Source organism: Bufo gargarizans, chromosome 4, assembly GCF_014858855.1.
Source record: "Bufo gargarizans isolate SCDJY-AF-19 chromosome 4, ASM1485885v1, whole genome shotgun sequence".
Taxonomy (NCBI): domain Eukaryota; kingdom Metazoa; phylum Chordata; class Amphibia; order Anura; family Bufonidae; genus Bufo; species Bufo gargarizans.
In genome coordinates, this window is record NC_058083.1 from 139564179 (window position 1) to 139583588 (window position 19410).

Below are 19410 nucleotides of genomic sequence, written 5' to 3' on the forward strand. Positions count from 1 at the left end.
TGATTATGTTATCCAACCTTCTGTAATCAGACACCAGCTTAATGAGGTCTTCAGTGGAGATCTTGTTGCCCTCCTGCCTGAAGAGAGGGGAGAACCTGGATTCCCGGTCTATGTTTCCACAGTTGTCTTTAAATACTGGCCTGCAACAACAGATATTAAAAAAAAAATTCACTAGGGTTTATGCCATTTAAAAATACGCTAATGTAAAGTAATCCAGGAGCTACTTGTTAGTGAATAGTTCTGTCAATTTAGAAAAATAATTAAGAAGTTTTTAAAATTAATTATGCGGTTCCTGACCTCATGTAGCATCACTATTTCAAAGAGGGGCGTCTGGGACCAGTGGGGTGCCTAGAGTGTTTGGCACCCAGGGAGGGTCCTTTCTCTGGCCCCCCCACCCCCAATACTTTGTATTGTACCCCCTCACAGTAGTATTGCCCTCATTGTACAACCTTCACAGTAGTTTTGTACAGATGTGTGCCCCCTCACAGTAGCTATGCCCACATTGTGCCCATCTCACAGTAGTTATGCCCTCTCTGTGCCCCTTTCACAGTTGTGATGCCCTCTTTGTGCCCCCTTCACAGTAATAATCCCCACTGTGCCCCCTTCACAGTAATAATCCCCATTGTGCCCCCTTCACAGTAATAATCCCCATTGTGCCCCCTTCACAGTAACAATGCCCAATGTGCCCCCTTCACCGTAATAATGCCCAATGTGCCCCTTCACCGTAATAATGCCCTCTGGCTCTGTGCCCCCTCCATAGTAATAAAGTCCTCTGTGCCCCCGCCATAGTAATAAAGTTCTCTGTGTCCCCTCCATAGTAATAAAGACCTCTGTGCCACCTCCATAGTAACAATCCCCATTGTGCCCCCTTCATAGTAACAATCCCCATTGTGCCCCCTTCATAGTAATAATCCCCATTGTGCCCCCTTTATAGTAATTATGCCCAATGTGCCCCTTCACCGTAATAATGCCCTCTGGCTCTGTGCCCCCTCCATAGTAATAAAGTCCTCTGTGCCCCCTCCATAGTAATAAAGTCCTCTGTGCCACCTCCATACTAATAAAGACCTCAGTGCCCCCTCCATAGTAATAAAGTCCTCTGTGGCCCCTCCATAGTAATAAAGTCCTCTGTGCCACCTCCATACTAATAAAGACCTCAGTGCCCCCTCCATAGTAATAAAGTCCTCTGTGGCCCCTCCATAGTAATAAAGTCCTCTGTGCCCCCTCTGTATAAAAAAACAAAAACAAAAAAACACAGTAACTACTCCCCTTGTCCCGCTCCTGAAGCTCACAGTCCTCTCTTCCTTGCAGGGACAGATCGCTCTGCAGCACTCTATGGGCGGATCTTATGCAGATTTCTGGGCTTCAGGCTCCGCCCACACATGACGACAGCGCAATCTGTGCCTGCCGGCTGAATGGTGGATTGGGGAGAAGTCTTCCTGCTTCACCATTCAAAGCGCTGCCGGTGTTCTAACAAAAATCCTTACTTCGTGAAAATACTGTACCCCTTCTGACTTCCGGGGGTGTGCGCCTCAACTTCCGGGGAGGGGGGGGGGGGGGGGGGGGGGGGTGCGCCTCAGCGGTAAAGAGATCTGACGGTCTTTTCACAATCCGCACGTGCGCAGTGTGAGGGTAAGGAGAAAAGACCGTCAGATCTACTTACCCCTGACGGCACACACGCGGTGTCCGTGAGTCAGCGCTCCATGTAATTTTATCTTACCCGTGCCTTGGTAGAGCACTTGTGCTGAGGCGCATACCCCCGGAAGTTAAGGCGCACACCCCCGGAAGTCACGAGGGGTAAGGTATTTTCACGAAGTAAGGATTTTTGTTAGAACACCGGCCTGAAGGAGGGGAGGGAGCGGGGAGCTGAGCGGTGAGTGACAGGATCCTGCTCCCTGTGCTCCAGCAATGAGCGCTTCCATCTGTATTCATGGAAGTGCTCATTGCTTCTGGCACCCCCCTGAGAGCTGGCACCCGGGGCGGACCGCCCCGCCCCCCCCCCCCCCCCCTTGGCACGCCACTGTCTGTGACTACAGGTCCACTTTTCATTGTACTCCTTGGTGTTAATAACATATGGGGAGATTTATTAAAACTGGTGTAAAGTATAACTGGCTTACTTGCCCCTAGCAACCAATCAGAGACCACCTTTCATTTTTCACAGCTCCTTTGGAAAATGGAAGGTGGAATCTGATTGGTTGCTATGGGCAACTAAGGCAGTTCTACTTTATACCAGTTTTGATAAATCTTTGCTGAAAAGTAACTTCCTTCCAGTCATTGCTACATTATCAAGACATGCAAAGATCTAAAGTAAAAAAGCTTTAAAAACGAGATCTAAGTTCAAACGGAATCTATACTTTAAGAAATAAAACTAGGGTTACTGGAAAGTGCATTACTTGAAAGGGCCACCATTGAGTCCTCTCTCTTCCGGATTTCCTATAAACCCATCTTACTGTATACTTTATTTTGTGAAATTAGTGGGCACAAAGGAGAGGATGATTTGGATAGGCTGATAGTACCCTTATATGGCATAATGATTATGGCGGGGATGAACGGGACATAACATAAATATACTTGACGGCTCAGTACAGGTCACAGGGAGAAGAAGTCATTGCTTCACACAAATAACACTGGGTTCTATGCAGTGCCTAGCAGGTGGCAGGTGGGTGTAGGCCCCTTTCTTGGACTCATGAGTGGGGTGCCCGGCAGCAGCAGTGGCGGATTTGGTATTTCTAGGGCCACAAGCACATTTCTGTTTGGGGTCCCTGCCGCTTAGCAGTGCAGACTGGGTACTTCTGCTACCGTTCTAGAGGGCCACTGTGCAGCTAAACTGCCTACACAGGAAGCATGCCTGCTGCTTTAGTCATTTATTTTTCAGCCAACCGATTGTGGCCAGAAGGGGCCCTCGGATCTCAGAAGGGGCCCTAAGCATTTGCCTGGTTTGCATATTGGTAAAGTCTGCCACTGGACAGCAGCAGCACTCGTACTTCCCTGTCCATGGTCTGATCTTTAGGCTACTTTCACACTAGCATTAATATTTTCTGGTATTGAGATCCGTCATAGGGTCTCAATACCGGAAAAAAAAAAACGCTTCCGTTTTGCCCCCATTCATTGTCAATGGGAACTAAACGTAACTGAACAAAAAGGAATACTCCAAAATGCTGCAGTTTGCTTTCCGTCCTGGGATGCGGAGAAAGACGGATCCGTCATGACCTACAATGCAAGTCAATGGGGACGGATCAGTTTTCACTGACACAATCTGACACGATAGAAAACGGATCCGTCCCCAATTGACTTTCAGTGGAGTTCATGACGGATCTGTCTTGGCTATGTTAAAGATAATACAATCAGATCCGTTCATAACAGATGCAGATGGTTTTAATATCAGTAACGGAAGCGTTTTTGCTGAACCCTGCCGCATCCAGCAAAAACACTGGTGGGAAAGTAGTCTTAATTGGAGGAACGGTACAGGAAGAATAAGGTACCGCTTCAGGAGGTTAGCATGGCTACTAGCTGTATGAACTACAAACATAGGGGCATTTTTGTGCATTAGTAAAGTGATGTCATATGGTGATGGGCATCATATTTATGAAATGTGCACCATTTTAATCTTGATCTGTCACATTTAAAAAATAAGGGCGCCAAATACTGTGCCAAGTGTTATGTAATGTGCCCCATTTGTTACATCTGGTGAGAATGAACAACTTTCCCTTTGTAAAGTATTGTCCATGAAGTATTATTAATACATGTGCCCCACAATGCCCATTATCAATGTTAATTACCTGACTGTCCATGCGAACGGCATCCGATATTTCCCCAACCTGCCACAAAACTGCTTGACTGACTTCAGCAGTTTTTGTGCTGTCTGAAGAAACACACCACACATTAGTGTACAAAGCAATCGTGTATTATCTGCGACGTGCATTTGCCTAAAAACTTCATTTTGACTAGCTGATGTCAAAAGAGATGAGATGTAAAAAAATATATTACTGGGTCAAACATAGCTTAAGGAGTTTTATAGAAAAAAACCCTCAAAAGCCTTCACTCCACGACTGGCTAATGCATTTCTGCTCATGGGCAGCTGCTATCAAATATTTCTCAAAGAAATGACCACCAAGAATCACAGCCATTTCTTCTACAAGAGTGGAGGATGCCCCAAGACAACATATTCTGCTTTACTCAGCGTACCAGCTATTGTCCTGGAATGATTACTTGTGCTAGGCTGGGTGACCGCGGCCTATCCACCCACAGTGAGACACAATATGTACAAATGACACTATACAGTAGCTGTATATACCGTATTAGCACTGCGTATACTGTACCTTGCTAGAATCGGAATTCTTTACATACGGTTCGGCATTGCTGGCAATATTTCCCATAAGAACTTTTTCTATTCTTGCAACTAAAACCACCTCATTATGTGGGTTGGCCACAGAGAAGATGGCCTGTGAAGTGGAAATACAGAGGCGTTATACGAGAGAATATAAGGATGTTCTGATATTGCAGAACCATCGACAATTACCAGATTGAGAAACTGGATTTCAAAGTAACTTGCATGAGACATATTAAAGTCTATTCACATCTCTGCTCCAAAAAATTGTTTTAGTTGACCATAGCTACCAACCAGCTTCTATCTTTCATTTTTCAGAGCTCCTTTAGAAAATGAAAGGTGGAATCTGATTGGTTGCTATGGGCTAGTTTTGATAAATCTCCCCCATATTGTTTTTTATCTGTCTGAATAGAGAACAAATTGAAAAGAGCAGATTTGTACCTATGACACTGGCTGACCTGTTACATGTGCACTTGGCAGCTGAAGACATCTGTGTTGGTCCCATGTTCAGATGTGTCCACAATGCTCAGAAACATGATGTTTAAATATATGCAAATGAGCCTCTAGGAGCAATGGGGGTGTTGCCATTACACCTAGAGGCTCAGCTCTCTTTGCATTTGCTGCGCCCTCTGGACTTTTACACTGCCTAGCCCTGTCAATCAAGAAGACCACTGAAGGGAGGTAGAAACCAAGGGAGTCAGAATGGAACAAATGAGTGTCGCAGGCTGAGGTCGACAGGTAAAAAAGTCCAAAAAGCTGGGCAATCATTTTCATTCTTATTATTAGAGGACGGATTGAAGGCTACACAGGGTAAGTGTGTTATCTGCTACAGCAAACCATATACACTTTTATAGGAGCTGTAAACACAAAAACAAAAGGAGATTTCTAATTAAAATGGCTTCACCACTCCAGAATGCAGTGACGTTTTGCTAGGATATGCCATCGCCTTCTGATCAGAGAGACTCCAACCTCTGGGACTATCTCTGATCCTGAAAATGATGGGACTACAGCACTGGTTTACCTGTACAACTGCAAAAAGCTGCAGCACAGCCACCTTCTCCTGTTGCTACACAGAAGATGTGAGGGTTTTAAAAAGTCACTAACTTTTCAAAAAACTTTTGATATGTCACAGAAATTAGAGAGAGAAGCATGTACGTATTGTGCTCTTTTTCCTCACTGCACGAGATGGGTTCCATAGACATCTATGGGCCCATCTTGATTTCATGCTATGTGTGCACTTCCCTCCCTCATTCTAGGGATTTGTGGGGGTCTCAGCACTCAGACCCCGACGTTCAAAACGTTGATATGGTTCTATGACATATAAAAAGTGTTTTCAAAAGTTAGCAACCCTTAGAAGTAAAACAATATTGACTCCAATAGGGCTCGATAAGGGCATGGCCATGTGCTCAGGTTTCCTGATGCAGTTTTGAAAGTCAAAATCAGGAGTGGATCATAAATGGAGAGACAGTATAAAACTTCTCTTTTTTCTTCACTCCTGGTTTTGTCTTCCAAAACTGTATCAGGAAATCTGAACGTGGGGCTTTATATGTATCCACAGGGTTCCTATTTACTGAAATATAAATATGACATTAAAGGCAATCGGTGGAGAACATTCTTGGAACCCATACAATTTTCCCATACAGAAGAGGGAGCTACTTGTATCATATGTTTACTGATGGGTGTTTTAGTTATGGGAGGACGTATTCATTGGTAAATGATCTGCAATGTATTCCTTTACCTGCCGGGGATACTGCATCCATTTTTCCGAGAAGCCACAGACTTTGGGCTCTTCCAGCACTTTGGTAGGACTGACAGATGGTGACGTACCATTTTCCACAGGTCCTGTGGAAGTGCAAATCATTTGTCTGACAATGTTGTGGTTTAGGTCTACATGGAAATCTGCTGATATCTTCCTCCCTTCTTTGATGTCATAGAGCGCTACACTTATAAAGAAGGGTTCAATCTGTGGACATGGGCAAATAGCAAAGTAATTAACAGGACGCAAAAAGAGATATCAAATATACACAGAATCAGAGAGCAAGAACCTGTTTGAAGGGCCACAATTCGTCTCAAGCATATTTACAAATCTGTGACTTCCTGTAGTACGGTGAAGACATCCGTCTAGTTCAGACTACTTGTGGTGCCCATACACATTAGTTAGTAGACTTTGATGAGATTGTCTGACTATCCAATGTGCATGGGGGTCCCCCAAATATCCCCTAACATGTAATGTTGAAAGATCAGGCATGCTGCATTCCAACATGCCGATCCTTTGTTTTCATGTTAGATTAGTCACTGCCAGAGGTGTCTGATAGTAGCTTATTCCTCTCTGGTACTTAGAAAACATACATGCTTTACCGAGCTAAGCACACATGTTTATCCTGGAGTCAGAAGGAAAAGTATCAACAAGCTTATGGATGGCTAGTCTAGTGACTAGAATAACAAGGGCTTTGATACTACAATAAGGGCTTGGCCTTGACATAATGTAGATGTTTCTCACGACCTTGGTCCTAACATGACATTTTTGAATTTCCTTTCATAGCCAACTTTTTCTCTATCCATATTTATTCATCTTGATGCAAATAAATAAAATGTACAACCCTATATTTACTTTTCTATTGGATATACACCTAGAATTCTACTAAATTATAGATTCTAGTGCGATATCAATTACTTTTAAGTGTCACCACTAAAGTTGTGGCCTAGTTGACACTTCAACAATTTGGACGTTTTTTAGTCAATGATTTTTATCAGCCACTGTGACCCAAAAACTGTAAGTGGAGCTTACACAGAGATGAGGTACAATAGGTTTACATCTGTTCTATGTTTTTGACCTGCAACTGGTTTTGGCTAACAATCACAGATGGCAATCAGTAACCAAACAACTACCATGTGAACCTTTGGGGTCATTTATCAATCTGGTGTAAAATAGAACTGGCTTAGTTGCCCATAGCAACCAATCAGATTCCACCTTTCATTTTCCAAAGGAGCTGAAAAAAAAAAAAGGGTGAAATCTGATTGGTTGCTATGGGCATCTAAGCCAGTTCTATTTTACACCCGTTTCAATAATGACCCCATGGGTTTTAATAAAAGTATTTATGATCATGTTCTGATACAAAAATGATTTGTTCCAACAAAAGAAAATATGTTCCGTTAACTGTGCCAGGTTGTTGGACTGCTATAAAATGTTCTATAGCTATAACTGTACTGCTAGAGAGTAAAAAAAAGTCATGATAACGTGCTGTTCAGTATGCACTTCACTCCATTAAACATAGATGGGATTTTTTTGGGTGGTGGTGGCAGTTGTATAAAGTTTTTTCTTTTCTATTTCCTGATTTGGCTTATATTTGTCCAATGTAAGTATGGTATACAGGGGCATTACAGATATTTTTTTACCAAAAGTAGATGTAGACAGAGCCTTACAACACTTTTCAGTGGTTAACCTGTGTAGGAATATGAATATACTCATCTGAAGGCATTTTAGTCACAGTTTCCACTAAGTGGTGAGTTCTGGAAATGTTATAGTTAAAAATTCCACACTCTGCAGACCGGCAGAGAGGTTTCTGGGCTTGTGGACCGCATTGGGGTAAACTAACACATAGCAGTTTTATACAAGAAATTCCTGCAACTGTAGCATTCATCTAAATGAGACTTGGAGAGATCCTTATACATCCTGCAGAAACAACTACATTTACATGTAGGGCACTGATTTTCAGCTGCAGAAATTTCTGAGACAAATCTGCTGAATGTCAATACCGTATATCCTAAAAAGATAGCTGTAACGGTCGTATATATTTTTTGGGGGGTATTGGATTGTGGTGATTAATATCTCCTTGGTGGCCCTATTTCAACGTTTCACTGTGTATTCAATTACCCCTTAATTCCCCAGTTTTGTTCCCTGGACTGCCTACTTTTACCTCTGCTTAAAATCAGGTTGCTAGGCATGGTCCGTCTATCTGTTGAAGGACGGAGGACGCAGAAGCACGCTGCGTGCAGGGTCACATTACTGACAGCCAGGGAGTGTAAGTAAATGATTAGAGCCAGGTCCTCCCCAGCAGCTGATAACAGTGCCTGGGCCGTGTGCACTTCTCCCTGTCCCTGCGCTTGGCAGACGCCCCCCTCACTCAGCAGAGCTGGAGCATGCAGAGTAGAAGCAGCGCAGACCAGGGAAGGGAGATCTGCCGTCTGCTCAGTGTATAAATGAAAGCAACATGTGGTAAGAGGACCCCTTTGTGCTGCAGGAGATTAACCCTTTAGGGGGAGGGCTCTGGTTACTGACACTTTTGGGGGGCTATTTTACTGGCTAGTGAGGGCAGGCGGGATTAGCCTCAGGGTGAGGGCAGTGTCGGCCATCTTAACTGAATAGTGAAATTGCAGTTTTATGCAGACTGGTTGCTAAGGGCTGAATCTTATTAAATATGGGGTAAGTCAGTCTAAAAGTAACTGATTCTGGAATATCATGTTATTAGTAACTACATATATGAAAATTGAAATTAGGGTCTAAGTGTGACAGTTATCCTTTAAGAGTTTTTAGCTTAAAATTACCTATGTACAGTATGTGTCTGAATGATGCCACCATAGAACAGAAGTCATAATTCTGTTTTGATTATCTTGTCCAGCACTGGGCAACTCAGTGGTTTTTATGCTGCCAGTGCTTGCTGTGCGTTCGGATTTCCAAAGTAAGGACTATAGTTTCCATGATTCCTCTTCCCTCTCACAGACATCACCTCTATTTATAGCTGCTTGCATGCTCCTCTATGACAAGGTGCAAGGCAGTGCTGCAGTTGCTTGCTTTCTTCACAGACAACACAGATCTACAAAGACACATCTCAACTGACACAAACTGTTGTATAGTATTTAAAACACTATCCCCTCCAGAGACATGGAAAGAGGGGGAGCCAGAGAGCGATGGAGAACAGATTCATGTGATGTGTGACCTCCTATACTACATGGAGGGGTATAAGGGAGACTTTGTTCAGTGTACAGGACGCCACACAAACAGAAGATAAATGCCAGGAGCATGGTTATGTGACTGCATGCGAAGATGGCTTACAAATCAACTCCAGACATTACATTAGTAATACATCAATTAATAATACCTCCATCTACTGCACACAATCTGTAAAGGGAATATGTCACCTGCACTATCCTGTCCTTACTGGGAGCAGCATGGTGTATTGACAGACCCTCTAATTTCAGCAGTCTGTCACTTCTGGGCTAGCAGTCAGTACTTTTAGTGCACCCGTGCTGCAAGGGAGATGAGTTTGATGAGGATCTCTGTCCAGGCTTTCCCCCACTTCCAGACGATGAGCGACAGGTTCCTTTCCCATACACAACGGGAAAGAAACCTTTACGTCATCGTCCGGAGGCAGGGGAGGGCTGGTACAGGGGCCTCTTTGGACTCATCTCCTTTGCAGTGCTAGTGCGCTCTATGAGGTTCGGTGTGTCAGTACTATAAAAGTACCCACTGCCATCACAAAAGTGACAGACCGCAGAAAATCAGAGGGTCTGTCACTACACTTTGCTGCCCTCAGAGTGCAGATAACAGGTTTTCTTTAATAACTGGGCAACCCCTATAACTTTTTTAACAATACACAATTTAGAGGAGATACTGATTTTAGTTATAGCAGTTTAATCTAATATATAATGCTGAGTGTGTGTGTGTGTGTATGTATGTACCGGTATGTATGTTCGCTAAAGGAATCCGCACCGTCACATTTACAATGACGAAATTCGGCACACAGGTACATCCGGTGTCTGGGAAGGTTTTAGACCGGGTCTCAGCTCTCTAGCACGTACCGTTCCTGAGATTTTCCTGTGGATCAGCTTTAAAGGGGCAGGGCAATGTGGATGACACTGTTAAGGGAGCGGAGCGCTGTGGAGGTCACAGTTCAGGGGTAGGTAGGGTGGCCATTCAGGCCACCCTCAAAAGACTGACTTAAAAACCCCGCCCCCAGGTCCCGCTAAGCCACACCTCCTACCACTTCGCAGCCAACGGGGATTTGTCAGCTGCAGAAGTGGGAGGGTGACTTTTCCTGCAGCTCACGCTCAGACAGCATGGTGCTGCTGTCTGAGAGTCAGCTGTTCAAAAGAACATCCCTGTGTCTGTCCAGGTCCTGGGCTGGAAGGAGGACAGGGAGTCTGAAAGCTGGACTGTCCAGCCTAAAACCGGACCTCTGGCCACCCTAGGGGCAGGCTGCTGTGGGCAGGATGCTGTCAAGGTCACTGTTAAAGGGGCAGGATGCTTTGGAGGTCACTGATAAGGGGGAGGGATGCTGTGGAGGTCACTGTTAAAAGAGCGGTGTGAGGAATGTAGAATTATTGTTTAATGTCAGCCATGATCTCATTCCAGCCATCTGCTGTCAGATAGCAGAGGCAGTGAACTCCACAGGGATTCTGGCCTCAAGGAGGCCACATGCCTACAAATTCACACCTCAACCAGCCTGCACGGAGGCCAGCAAGTCCTACAGGAAAACCTCTCTGTAGGGGGTCTCAGACCTTGCCCAGATCTATCATACCCTCAGACATCATGGAACTGGCGAATCATAAGGACTATACTGTATCTCGTGAGCTTGACGTGAGGAGCGGTATTTGTCACAGGCGGGCACTGTGGAGGTCTCTGTTAAGGGGACAGGGAACTGTGGAGGTCACAGTAAAGGGGACGGTTCACTATGGAGGTCAGTGTTAAGGGGCGGGGTGCTGGAGAGGTCACTGTTAAGGTGACGGAGTGTTGTGGAGGTCACATTTTAAGGGAACAAAGCTCTGTACAGGTCACTGTTAAGGGGGCGGGTTATTGTGGTAATCATTGTTAAAGAGTGGAGGTCACTAATAAAGGGGTAGCCGCTGTGGAGGTCACTGTTATAGGAGAGGGCAATGTGGATGTTACTGTTAAGGGGACAGGCCACTGTGGAGGTCACTGTTAAAGAGGCGGGGTGCTGTAGATGTCACTGTTATAGTGGATACTGTCGATATCTTTTAACGACACAAACAAACATTAAATGAAATATATTAAATATACCCGAGCGAATCCGGGTCCTTCAGCTAGTATATATATATATATATATATATATATATATATATACTGTATATATATATATGAAATGGTATATTGTTTTTCTACTATAATAGAAGAATCCTTTCACATACGTTGGTTACTGGTTCACTCTCATTCTCTTTGATGCAGGCTTGAAGATTCAGACTTAGAGATTTACAAGATATTATAATCCTCTTAGCCGTTTTTTCCTCGAATGGTTTGATCACAGAGTCGGATGCTGAATTCTGCAGTTTAGTTATCTAAAAATAATAACACAAAGAGATTAGCTAGGAAGACAATGGCTTCAGCGCCTCTAGACACGTGTCACTGTTAAAGGGCTTATCCAATACTATAAAAATGGCCCCCATATGACGGATCTCTCACAATGAATATACTTACCTGGCTCACCGCTCCCCACATGGCTCCTGGTACCCGCACCGCCGCTTCTCACTGTGCGTGGATGAAAACATCCAATGTCGGGGGGGGGGGGGGGGGGGTTTAGCAGCGAATGGCAGGCGGGGACGAGCCTCCCTAGCATTGCACGTGACGCCAAGGAGGCTTGTCCCTGTCTCCCATTGGCTGCTTCCCCCGACACCGGATGTTTTCATCTGCAGACAGGGAGAAGCAGCAGCGGCAGTGCAGGGACCAGGAGAGGGGTAAGTATATTCACTGTAAGGGGCCCGGATTATGGGGGACATTTTTATAGTATTGGATAACCCCTTTAAGGCCTCTCTACAAGAGTAGATAATTGTTTAAAAAAATTGTAAAATCAAGCAAAAGTGATCAATTATGGAGTAGTGGAAAACACTGAACGAACCAGTGACAAGTGATAATTGTTCAGTTTGTCATTCTTGCAATGGCTGATGTAGACGCCTAAATGATCGTTCATCGCTCATTCTAATCAATTATCTACTAGTGTAAAGGGGCCTTGATGTACAATAGTTGGACTCCAGTATGTAAGTTGACTTTATCTTGTCTGGTCATAAATACTTTAATGGAAACAAGTATCTATAAGTGAACACTACTTTTGTTTTCAGCGTGGGCCTTACCAGGACTCCAGGTTGGGGGGGGACAGCATTATCAATATGTGGCTGTGAGCATCCCTATTACCTGAATGTCTATGCAAACCGTGAGTCCGCACTGATCATTAAACCTATGTGTATGTTGATGTACAGCACATTGACCCTGGTATGTGATCACTTTTTTGCCCTTCAGGCTGTGGAGTAGACCTTGGACCTTTAACAGGAGTCCGAAACAGGTACAACCATCAACAGGTACATATAATCGGCCTAACACAATGCTATATAGCATATCCATTGGCCTAATCATATCCCCCTGTATATATTAATTGTAGAGCAATCTATCTATTCTGTCCGTGCAACCTAGCTATTTGCCGGCATTTTTTTTTTTTGCACCTTTGTATGCGATCTGCCTGCACATTAGTATCTACATGGTTGCATTTTCTTCTTTTTTGTATAGACCTATAATATTTTTATCTTACCTCCTGATGATCCCATAGCACCGTCTAGGGGGAAACGCGTCAAGGTAGCTAAGAGGTAGCTAAGGTGTGTGATTATCTAATCAACCCTTACCAATTGTATGTTTTTTGTATATGTTCAATACCACGACACCCCTATAGGGACCTGTGAGGGGTAGTAGAGTAGGTACGTGGACAGTGGGCCTCCACCTTCAGGAGCCCTCCCTGGGCTGAGGTAATAGGATAGGGGTAGAGACAGGGATAATCATCCCCTCACCCCAGGTCAATAATTCTGGATGTGAATATCAGTTACACTATCTTGTGTGTGTATATTCTGAGTGTCATATATTGGACCCAACTGAGATCCTTTTTAAAGTATGTCAATAAAAATTAACTGTTTTAGGGGGTTTCTCTCTATATGCTGGTTGTACAGAAGGCTTCCATTATGCATGCGATACATTTAATAAAGGATCAATGGAGGAACAGAATTACAGCCTAGCAGAACAGACAGATTAAAATATATGTCAAATTAAAACTTGTGATGAGATGATTGGACCTTGGGTGCACAGTTACTTACGCAGAGATCAGGGTCTAGGGAAAACAGATTGTCCCGCTCCAAGTTCCTGTTACTTCTTATAGAGTCATCCGTTTCTGAAAGGTACTAGATTAAAACAGAAGATTCAATATCTAGTTATTTTAGAAAACCTCTGGTCTTATAAGTTCTTATTTTATTACTGATGACCTATCCTCAGCATAGGTCATCGGTATCTGATTGGTAGGAGTTTGACACCTCCGCCAATCAGCAGTTTGAGAAGGCACCGGCGGGCCTGTGAACACCGCTGCCTTCTCCCTCTTTACCAAGCACAGCACCATACATTATATAGCGGCTGTGCTTGGTATCATGTTCAGCCTCATTCACTTCTATGGGGCTGAGCTGCATCCAGGCCACATGACCGATGAACGTGTCGTCACTGGCCTAGAGAAAGTTGACAGAAGGCCGCAGTGTTGGACCCCCACAGATCGTGTACTAATGACTTATCCAAAGGATAGGTCATCAGTATTAACACGTTAAGGACCCAGGACGAGAATGCTCATCCTAAAGGGCCGGTACTTAGTGCCCCAGGACGAGCACTCATATCCTGCGGTCCTTCCTCCCCCCCGTGTGCGGTGCCGCAATCAGCGGCAGAGATCAGGCTGTTACTGACAGACGATTCCCTGCTGCATCCACCAGCATCAGTGATAACGCAGATGCCGGTGCATTAACCCCTCATATGCCGCAGTCAGCTTTGACCGCGGCATATGGGTGGTTTGTTCTCCCTCACCTCATCCATCGGGCCCCCACGCAGCTGTGGCAGGGACTCAATGGTTTCCATGGCAGCCCCAAGCCATTTCAAGGCTTGGGGCCCGGCATGTACAGAGGCCTAAGAGGCCCAGCCCCCAGGCTGGATCTCCTAGGCAACTGTTAGCATCTTACAGTGTAAGACAACAGTTCAATACAGCACAATACAGATGTATTGTGCTGCATTGAAACAGGGATCAAACCCTGTAATGTTGAAGTCCCAGAGTGGGACAAATAATAAAGTAAAAAAAAATAAGGTTTTACAAAAAATAAAAGTTTCAAGTAAAAAACAAAAAAAGCATCCTTTTCCCAAAATAAAGTAAAAAAAAAAAATAGGGAAAAAAGAAAAGTAGACATATTAGGTATCGCTGCGTCTGTATCGACCAGCTCTATAAAAATATCACATGACCTAACCCCTCAGGTGAACACCGTCAAAAAAATAAAATAAGAACTGTGCTAAAAAAGCATTTTTTTTGTCGCCTTACATCACTAAAAGTGCAACACCAAGCGATCAAAAAGGCATATGTCCCCCAAAATAGCACCACTCTAACCGTCACCCCATCCCGCAAAAATTGAGCCCCTACCTAAGACAATCGCCTAAAAAATAAATAAAAAAAATATCTTGCAGACTATGGAGACACTAAAACATGATTTTTCAGTTTCAAAAATTATTTTATTGTATTAAATGTCAAAAAAATTAAAAAGTAGACATATTAGGTATTGCCGCATCCGTAACAACCTTCTCTATAAAAATATCACACCATAAAAAAAAAACAAATTAAATAAACGGTGTCAAAAGCCATTTTTTGTCACCTTACATCACAAAAAGTGTAATAGCAAGAGATCAAAAAGTTATAAACACCCCAAAATAGTGCCAATCAAACCGTCATCTCATCATGCAAAAAATGATACCCTACCTAAGACAGTCGCCCAAAAAATATAAAAAACTATGGCTTTCCGAATATGGAGACACTAAAACATGATTATTTTTTTTTGTTTAACAAATGCTGTTATTGTGTACAGGTCCTTCTCCAAAAATTAGCATATTGTGATAAAGTTCATTATTTTTTGTAATGTACTGATAAACATTAGACTTTCATATATTTTAGATTCATTACACACCAACTGAAGTAGTTCAAGCCTTTTATTGTTTTAATATTGATGATATTGGCATTCAGCTCATGAAAACCCAAATTTCCTATCTCAAAAAATTAGCATATTTCATCCGACCAATAAAAGAAAGGTGTTTTTAATACAAAAAAAGTCAACCTTCAAATAATTATGTTCAGTTATGCACTCAATACTTGGTCGGTAATCCTTTTGCAGAAATGACCGTTTCAATGCGGCGTGGCATGGAGGCAATCAGCCTGTGGCACTGCTGAGGTGTTATGGAGGCCCAGGATGCTTCGATAGCGGCCTTAAGCTCATCCAGAGTGTTGGGTCTTGCGTCTCTCAACTTTCTCTTCCCAATATCCCACAGATTCTCTATGGGGTTCAGGTCAGGAGAGTTGGCAGGCCAATTGAGCACAGTAATACCATGGTCAGTAAACCATTTACCAGTGGTTTTGGCACTGTGAGCAGGTGCCAGGTCGTGCTGAAAAATGAAATCTTCATCTCCATAAAGCTTTTCAGCAGATGGAAGCATGAAGTGCTCCAAAATCTCCTGATAGTTAGCTGCATTGACCCTGCCCTTGATAAAACACAGTGGACCAACACCAGCAGCTGACATGGCACCCCAGACCATCACTGACTGTGGGTACTTGACACTGGACTTCAGGCATGTTGGCATTTCCCTCTCCCCAGTCTTCCTCCAGACTTTGGCACCTTGATTTCCGAATGACATGCAACAGTCCAGTGCTGCTTCTCTGTAGCCCAGGTCAGGCGCTTCTGCCGCTGTTTCTGGTTCAAAAGTGGCTTGACCTGGGGAATGCGGCACCTGTAGCCCATTTCCTGCACACGCCTGTACACGGTGGCTCTGGATGTTTCTACTCCAGACTCAGTCCACTGCTTCCGCAGGTCCCCCAAGGTCTGGAATCGGTCCTTCTCCACAATCTTCCTCAGGGTCCGGTCACCTCTTCTCGTTGTGCAGCGTTTTCTGCCACACTTTTTCCTTCCCACAGACTTCCCACTGAGGTGCCTTGATACAGCACTCTGGGAACAGCCTATTCGTTCAGAAATTTCTTTCTGTGTCTTACCCTCTTGCTTGAGGGTGTCAACGATGGCCTTCTGGACAGCAGTCAGGTCGGCAGTCTTACCCATGATTGCGGTTTTGAGTAATGAACCAGGCTGGGAGTTTTTAAAAGCCTCAGGAATCTTTTGCAGGTGTTTAGAGTTAATTAGTTGATTCAGATGATTAGGTTAATAGCTCGTTTAGCGAACCTTTTCATGATATGCTAATTTTTTGAGATAGGAATTTTGGGTTTTCATGAGCTGTATGCCAAAATCATCAATATTAAAACAATAAAAGGCTTGAACTACTTCAGTTGGTGTGTAATGAATCTAAAATATATGAAAGTCTAATGTTTATCAGTACATTACAGAAAATAATGAACTTTATCACAATATGCTAATTTTTTGAGAAGGACCTGTATAAATATTAGGTATTTCCGCGTCCATAAGAACCTGCTGTATTAAAATATCACATGACCTAACCTCTCAGGTGGACACTGTAAACATATTTTTTTTAAGTGTCAAAAAAGCCATTTTTTGTCACCTTACATCACAAAAAGTGTAATACCAAGCAATCAAAAAGTCTCAATGAATAGAGCAACGAGGATGAAAATATGAAGAAAGGGGCGGCACTCACAACTGCTGAATAAAAACAGTCCTTTATTCTTCACTTTAAAAAGGCATAATGGCAGGAGCATAACATGCAAGCTTCACGGCCACAAGAGCGGCGACGTCTGTTTCGTGCTAATTAGCGCTTTGTCTGGCCTCTGATTTCACTGCGCTAGCGTGTGTCAGTATTTATTGGCATAGCTGCTATACCCTAAAATAGTACCAATCAAACAGTCATCTCATACTGAAAAAATTAGCCCCTACATATGTAAGACAGTCGCCCAAAATGTAAAAAAAACTATGGCTTTCAGAATATGGAGACACTAAAAAAATAATTTTTTTTCAAAAATGCTTCATTATGTAAAACTGAAACAAACAACCAAAAAAAGTAAAGGGTTAACAAAGTTTGTAAAATCAGTTTTGAATAACTTGAGGGGTAGTTTCTAAAATGGGGTCATTTTTGGGTGGTTTCTATTATGTAAGCCTCACAAAGTGACCTGAGACCTGAAATGGTCCTTAAAAAGGACCTTTCACCGATCCGTTCTCCCGCTATGCCCTCCGGTATCTTCGGTCACTAAGTTATAGTAGGCGGAGATTTCGTTCACTAAGTTATAGTAGGCGGAGTCTGCCTTTGTTCTGCTGTAGCACTGGCCATTTGCAGCGCAGAGATCACAGCCTGGGAGGTTATTTTCTCTCAGGCTGTGAGCTCAGCAATTCAATTGGCCAGCGCTACAGAAGAACAAGGGCAGACTCCGCCTACCATAACTTTGTGACTGGAGATACCGGAGGGCATAGCAGGAGAACGGAGCGGCGTCCAGGGATAATAGTAAGTGCAGTGAGATCCCCGGGCGCCGCTCTCCATGTCTGTATTCTTAGTTCACAGTGTCATAATAGGTGAAAGGTCCTCTTTAAGGTGAAAAATTGGCAAGGTTCTTAACCGCCTCCGGACCGCCTAACGCAGGATCGCGTTCCGGAGGAGGTAGCTCTGCGCACAGTCACGCATATACGCGTCATCTTGCGAGACGCAAGATTTCCTGTGAACGCGCGCACACAGGCGCGCACGTTCACAGGATCGGAAGGTAAGCGAGTGGATCTCCAGCCTGCCAGCGGCAATCGTTCGCTGGCAGGCTGGAGATGCGATTTTTTTAACCCCTAACAGGTATATTAGACGCTGTTTTGATAACAGCGTCTAATATACCTGCTACCTGGTCCTCTGGTGGTCCCTTTTGCTTGGATCGACCACCAGAGGACACAGGCAGCTCAGTAATAATTAGCACCAAACACCACTACACTACACTTATTAACCCCTTATTAACCCCTGATCACCCCATATAGACTCCCTGATCACTCCCCTGTCATTGATCACCCCCCTGTAAGGCTCCATTCAGACGTCCGTATGATTTTTACGGATCCACGGATACATGGATCGGATCCGCAAAACACATACGGACGTCTGAATGGAGCCTTATAGGGGGGTGATCAATGACAGGGGGGTGATCACCCCATATACACTCCCTGATCACCCCCCTGTCCTTGATCACCCCCCGGTAAGGCTCCATTCAGATGTCCGTATGTTTTTTACGGATCCACGGATACATGGATCGGATCCGCAAAACACATACGGACGTCTGAATGGAGCCTTACAGGGGGTGATCAATGACATGGGGGTGATCACCCCCCTGTCATTGATCACCCCCCTGTCATTGATTACCCCCCTGTAAGGCTCCATTCAGACGTCCGTATGTTTTTTACGGATCCACGGATACATGGATCGGATCCGCAAAACACATACGGACGTCTGAATGGAGCCTTACAGGGGGGTGATCACCCATATAGACTCCCTGATCACCCCCCTGTCATTGATCACCCCCCTGTAAGGCTCTTTTCAGACGTCCGTATGTTTTTTACGGATCCACGGATACATGGATCAGATCCGCAAAACACATACGGACGTCAGAATGGAGCCTTACAGGGGGGGTGAACATTTTTTTGGCCCAAGTTAGCGGAAATTGTTTTTTTTTTTTTTTTTCTTACAAAGTCTCATATTCCACTAACTTGTGTCAAAAAATAAAATCTCACATGAACTCACCATACCCCTCACAGAATCCAAATGCGTAAAATTCTTTAGACATTTATATTCCAGACTTCTCACGCTTTAGGGCCCCTAAAATGCCAGGGCAGTATAAATACCCCACATGTGACCCCATTTCGGAAAGAAGACACCCCAAGGTATTCCGTGAGGGGCATATTGAGTCCATGAAAGATTGAAATTTTTGTCCCAAGTTAGCGGAAAGGGAGACTTTGTGAGAAAATACAAAAAAAAAATCTATTTCCGCTAACTTGTGCCAAAAAAAAATAATTCTATGAACTCGTTATGCCCCTCATTGAATACTTTGGGGTGTCTTCATTTTAGGGGCCCGAAAGCGTGAGAAGAAGTCTGGGATCCAAATGTCTAAAAA

General features: G+C 44.0%; 1 protein-coding gene across 5 annotated transcripts in view; it reads right to left on the bottom strand.

Moving 5' to 3' along the window:
• Positions 1 to 19410, bottom strand: part of DOCK10 (dedicator of cytokinesis 10) — a 362682-nt gene that overhangs the window by 115957 nt on the left and 227315 nt on the right. For all 5 annotated transcript variants that reach the window (XM_044290306.1, XM_044290309.1, XM_044290308.1 and 2 more), the window contains exons 10-15: positions 13412 to 13495; positions 11471 to 11617; positions 6063 to 6287; positions 4317 to 4439; positions 3777 to 3859; positions 18 to 140 (exon numbers count right to left, since the gene is read on the bottom strand). In XM_044290306.1, coding sequence (XP_044146241.1) covers positions 18 to 140; positions 3777 to 3859; positions 4317 to 4439; positions 6063 to 6287; positions 11471 to 11617; positions 13412 to 13495 — 785 coding nt within the window. The remainder of the gene's footprint in view (positions 1 to 17; positions 141 to 3776; positions 3860 to 4316; positions 4440 to 6062; positions 6288 to 11470; positions 11618 to 13411; positions 13496 to 19410) is intronic.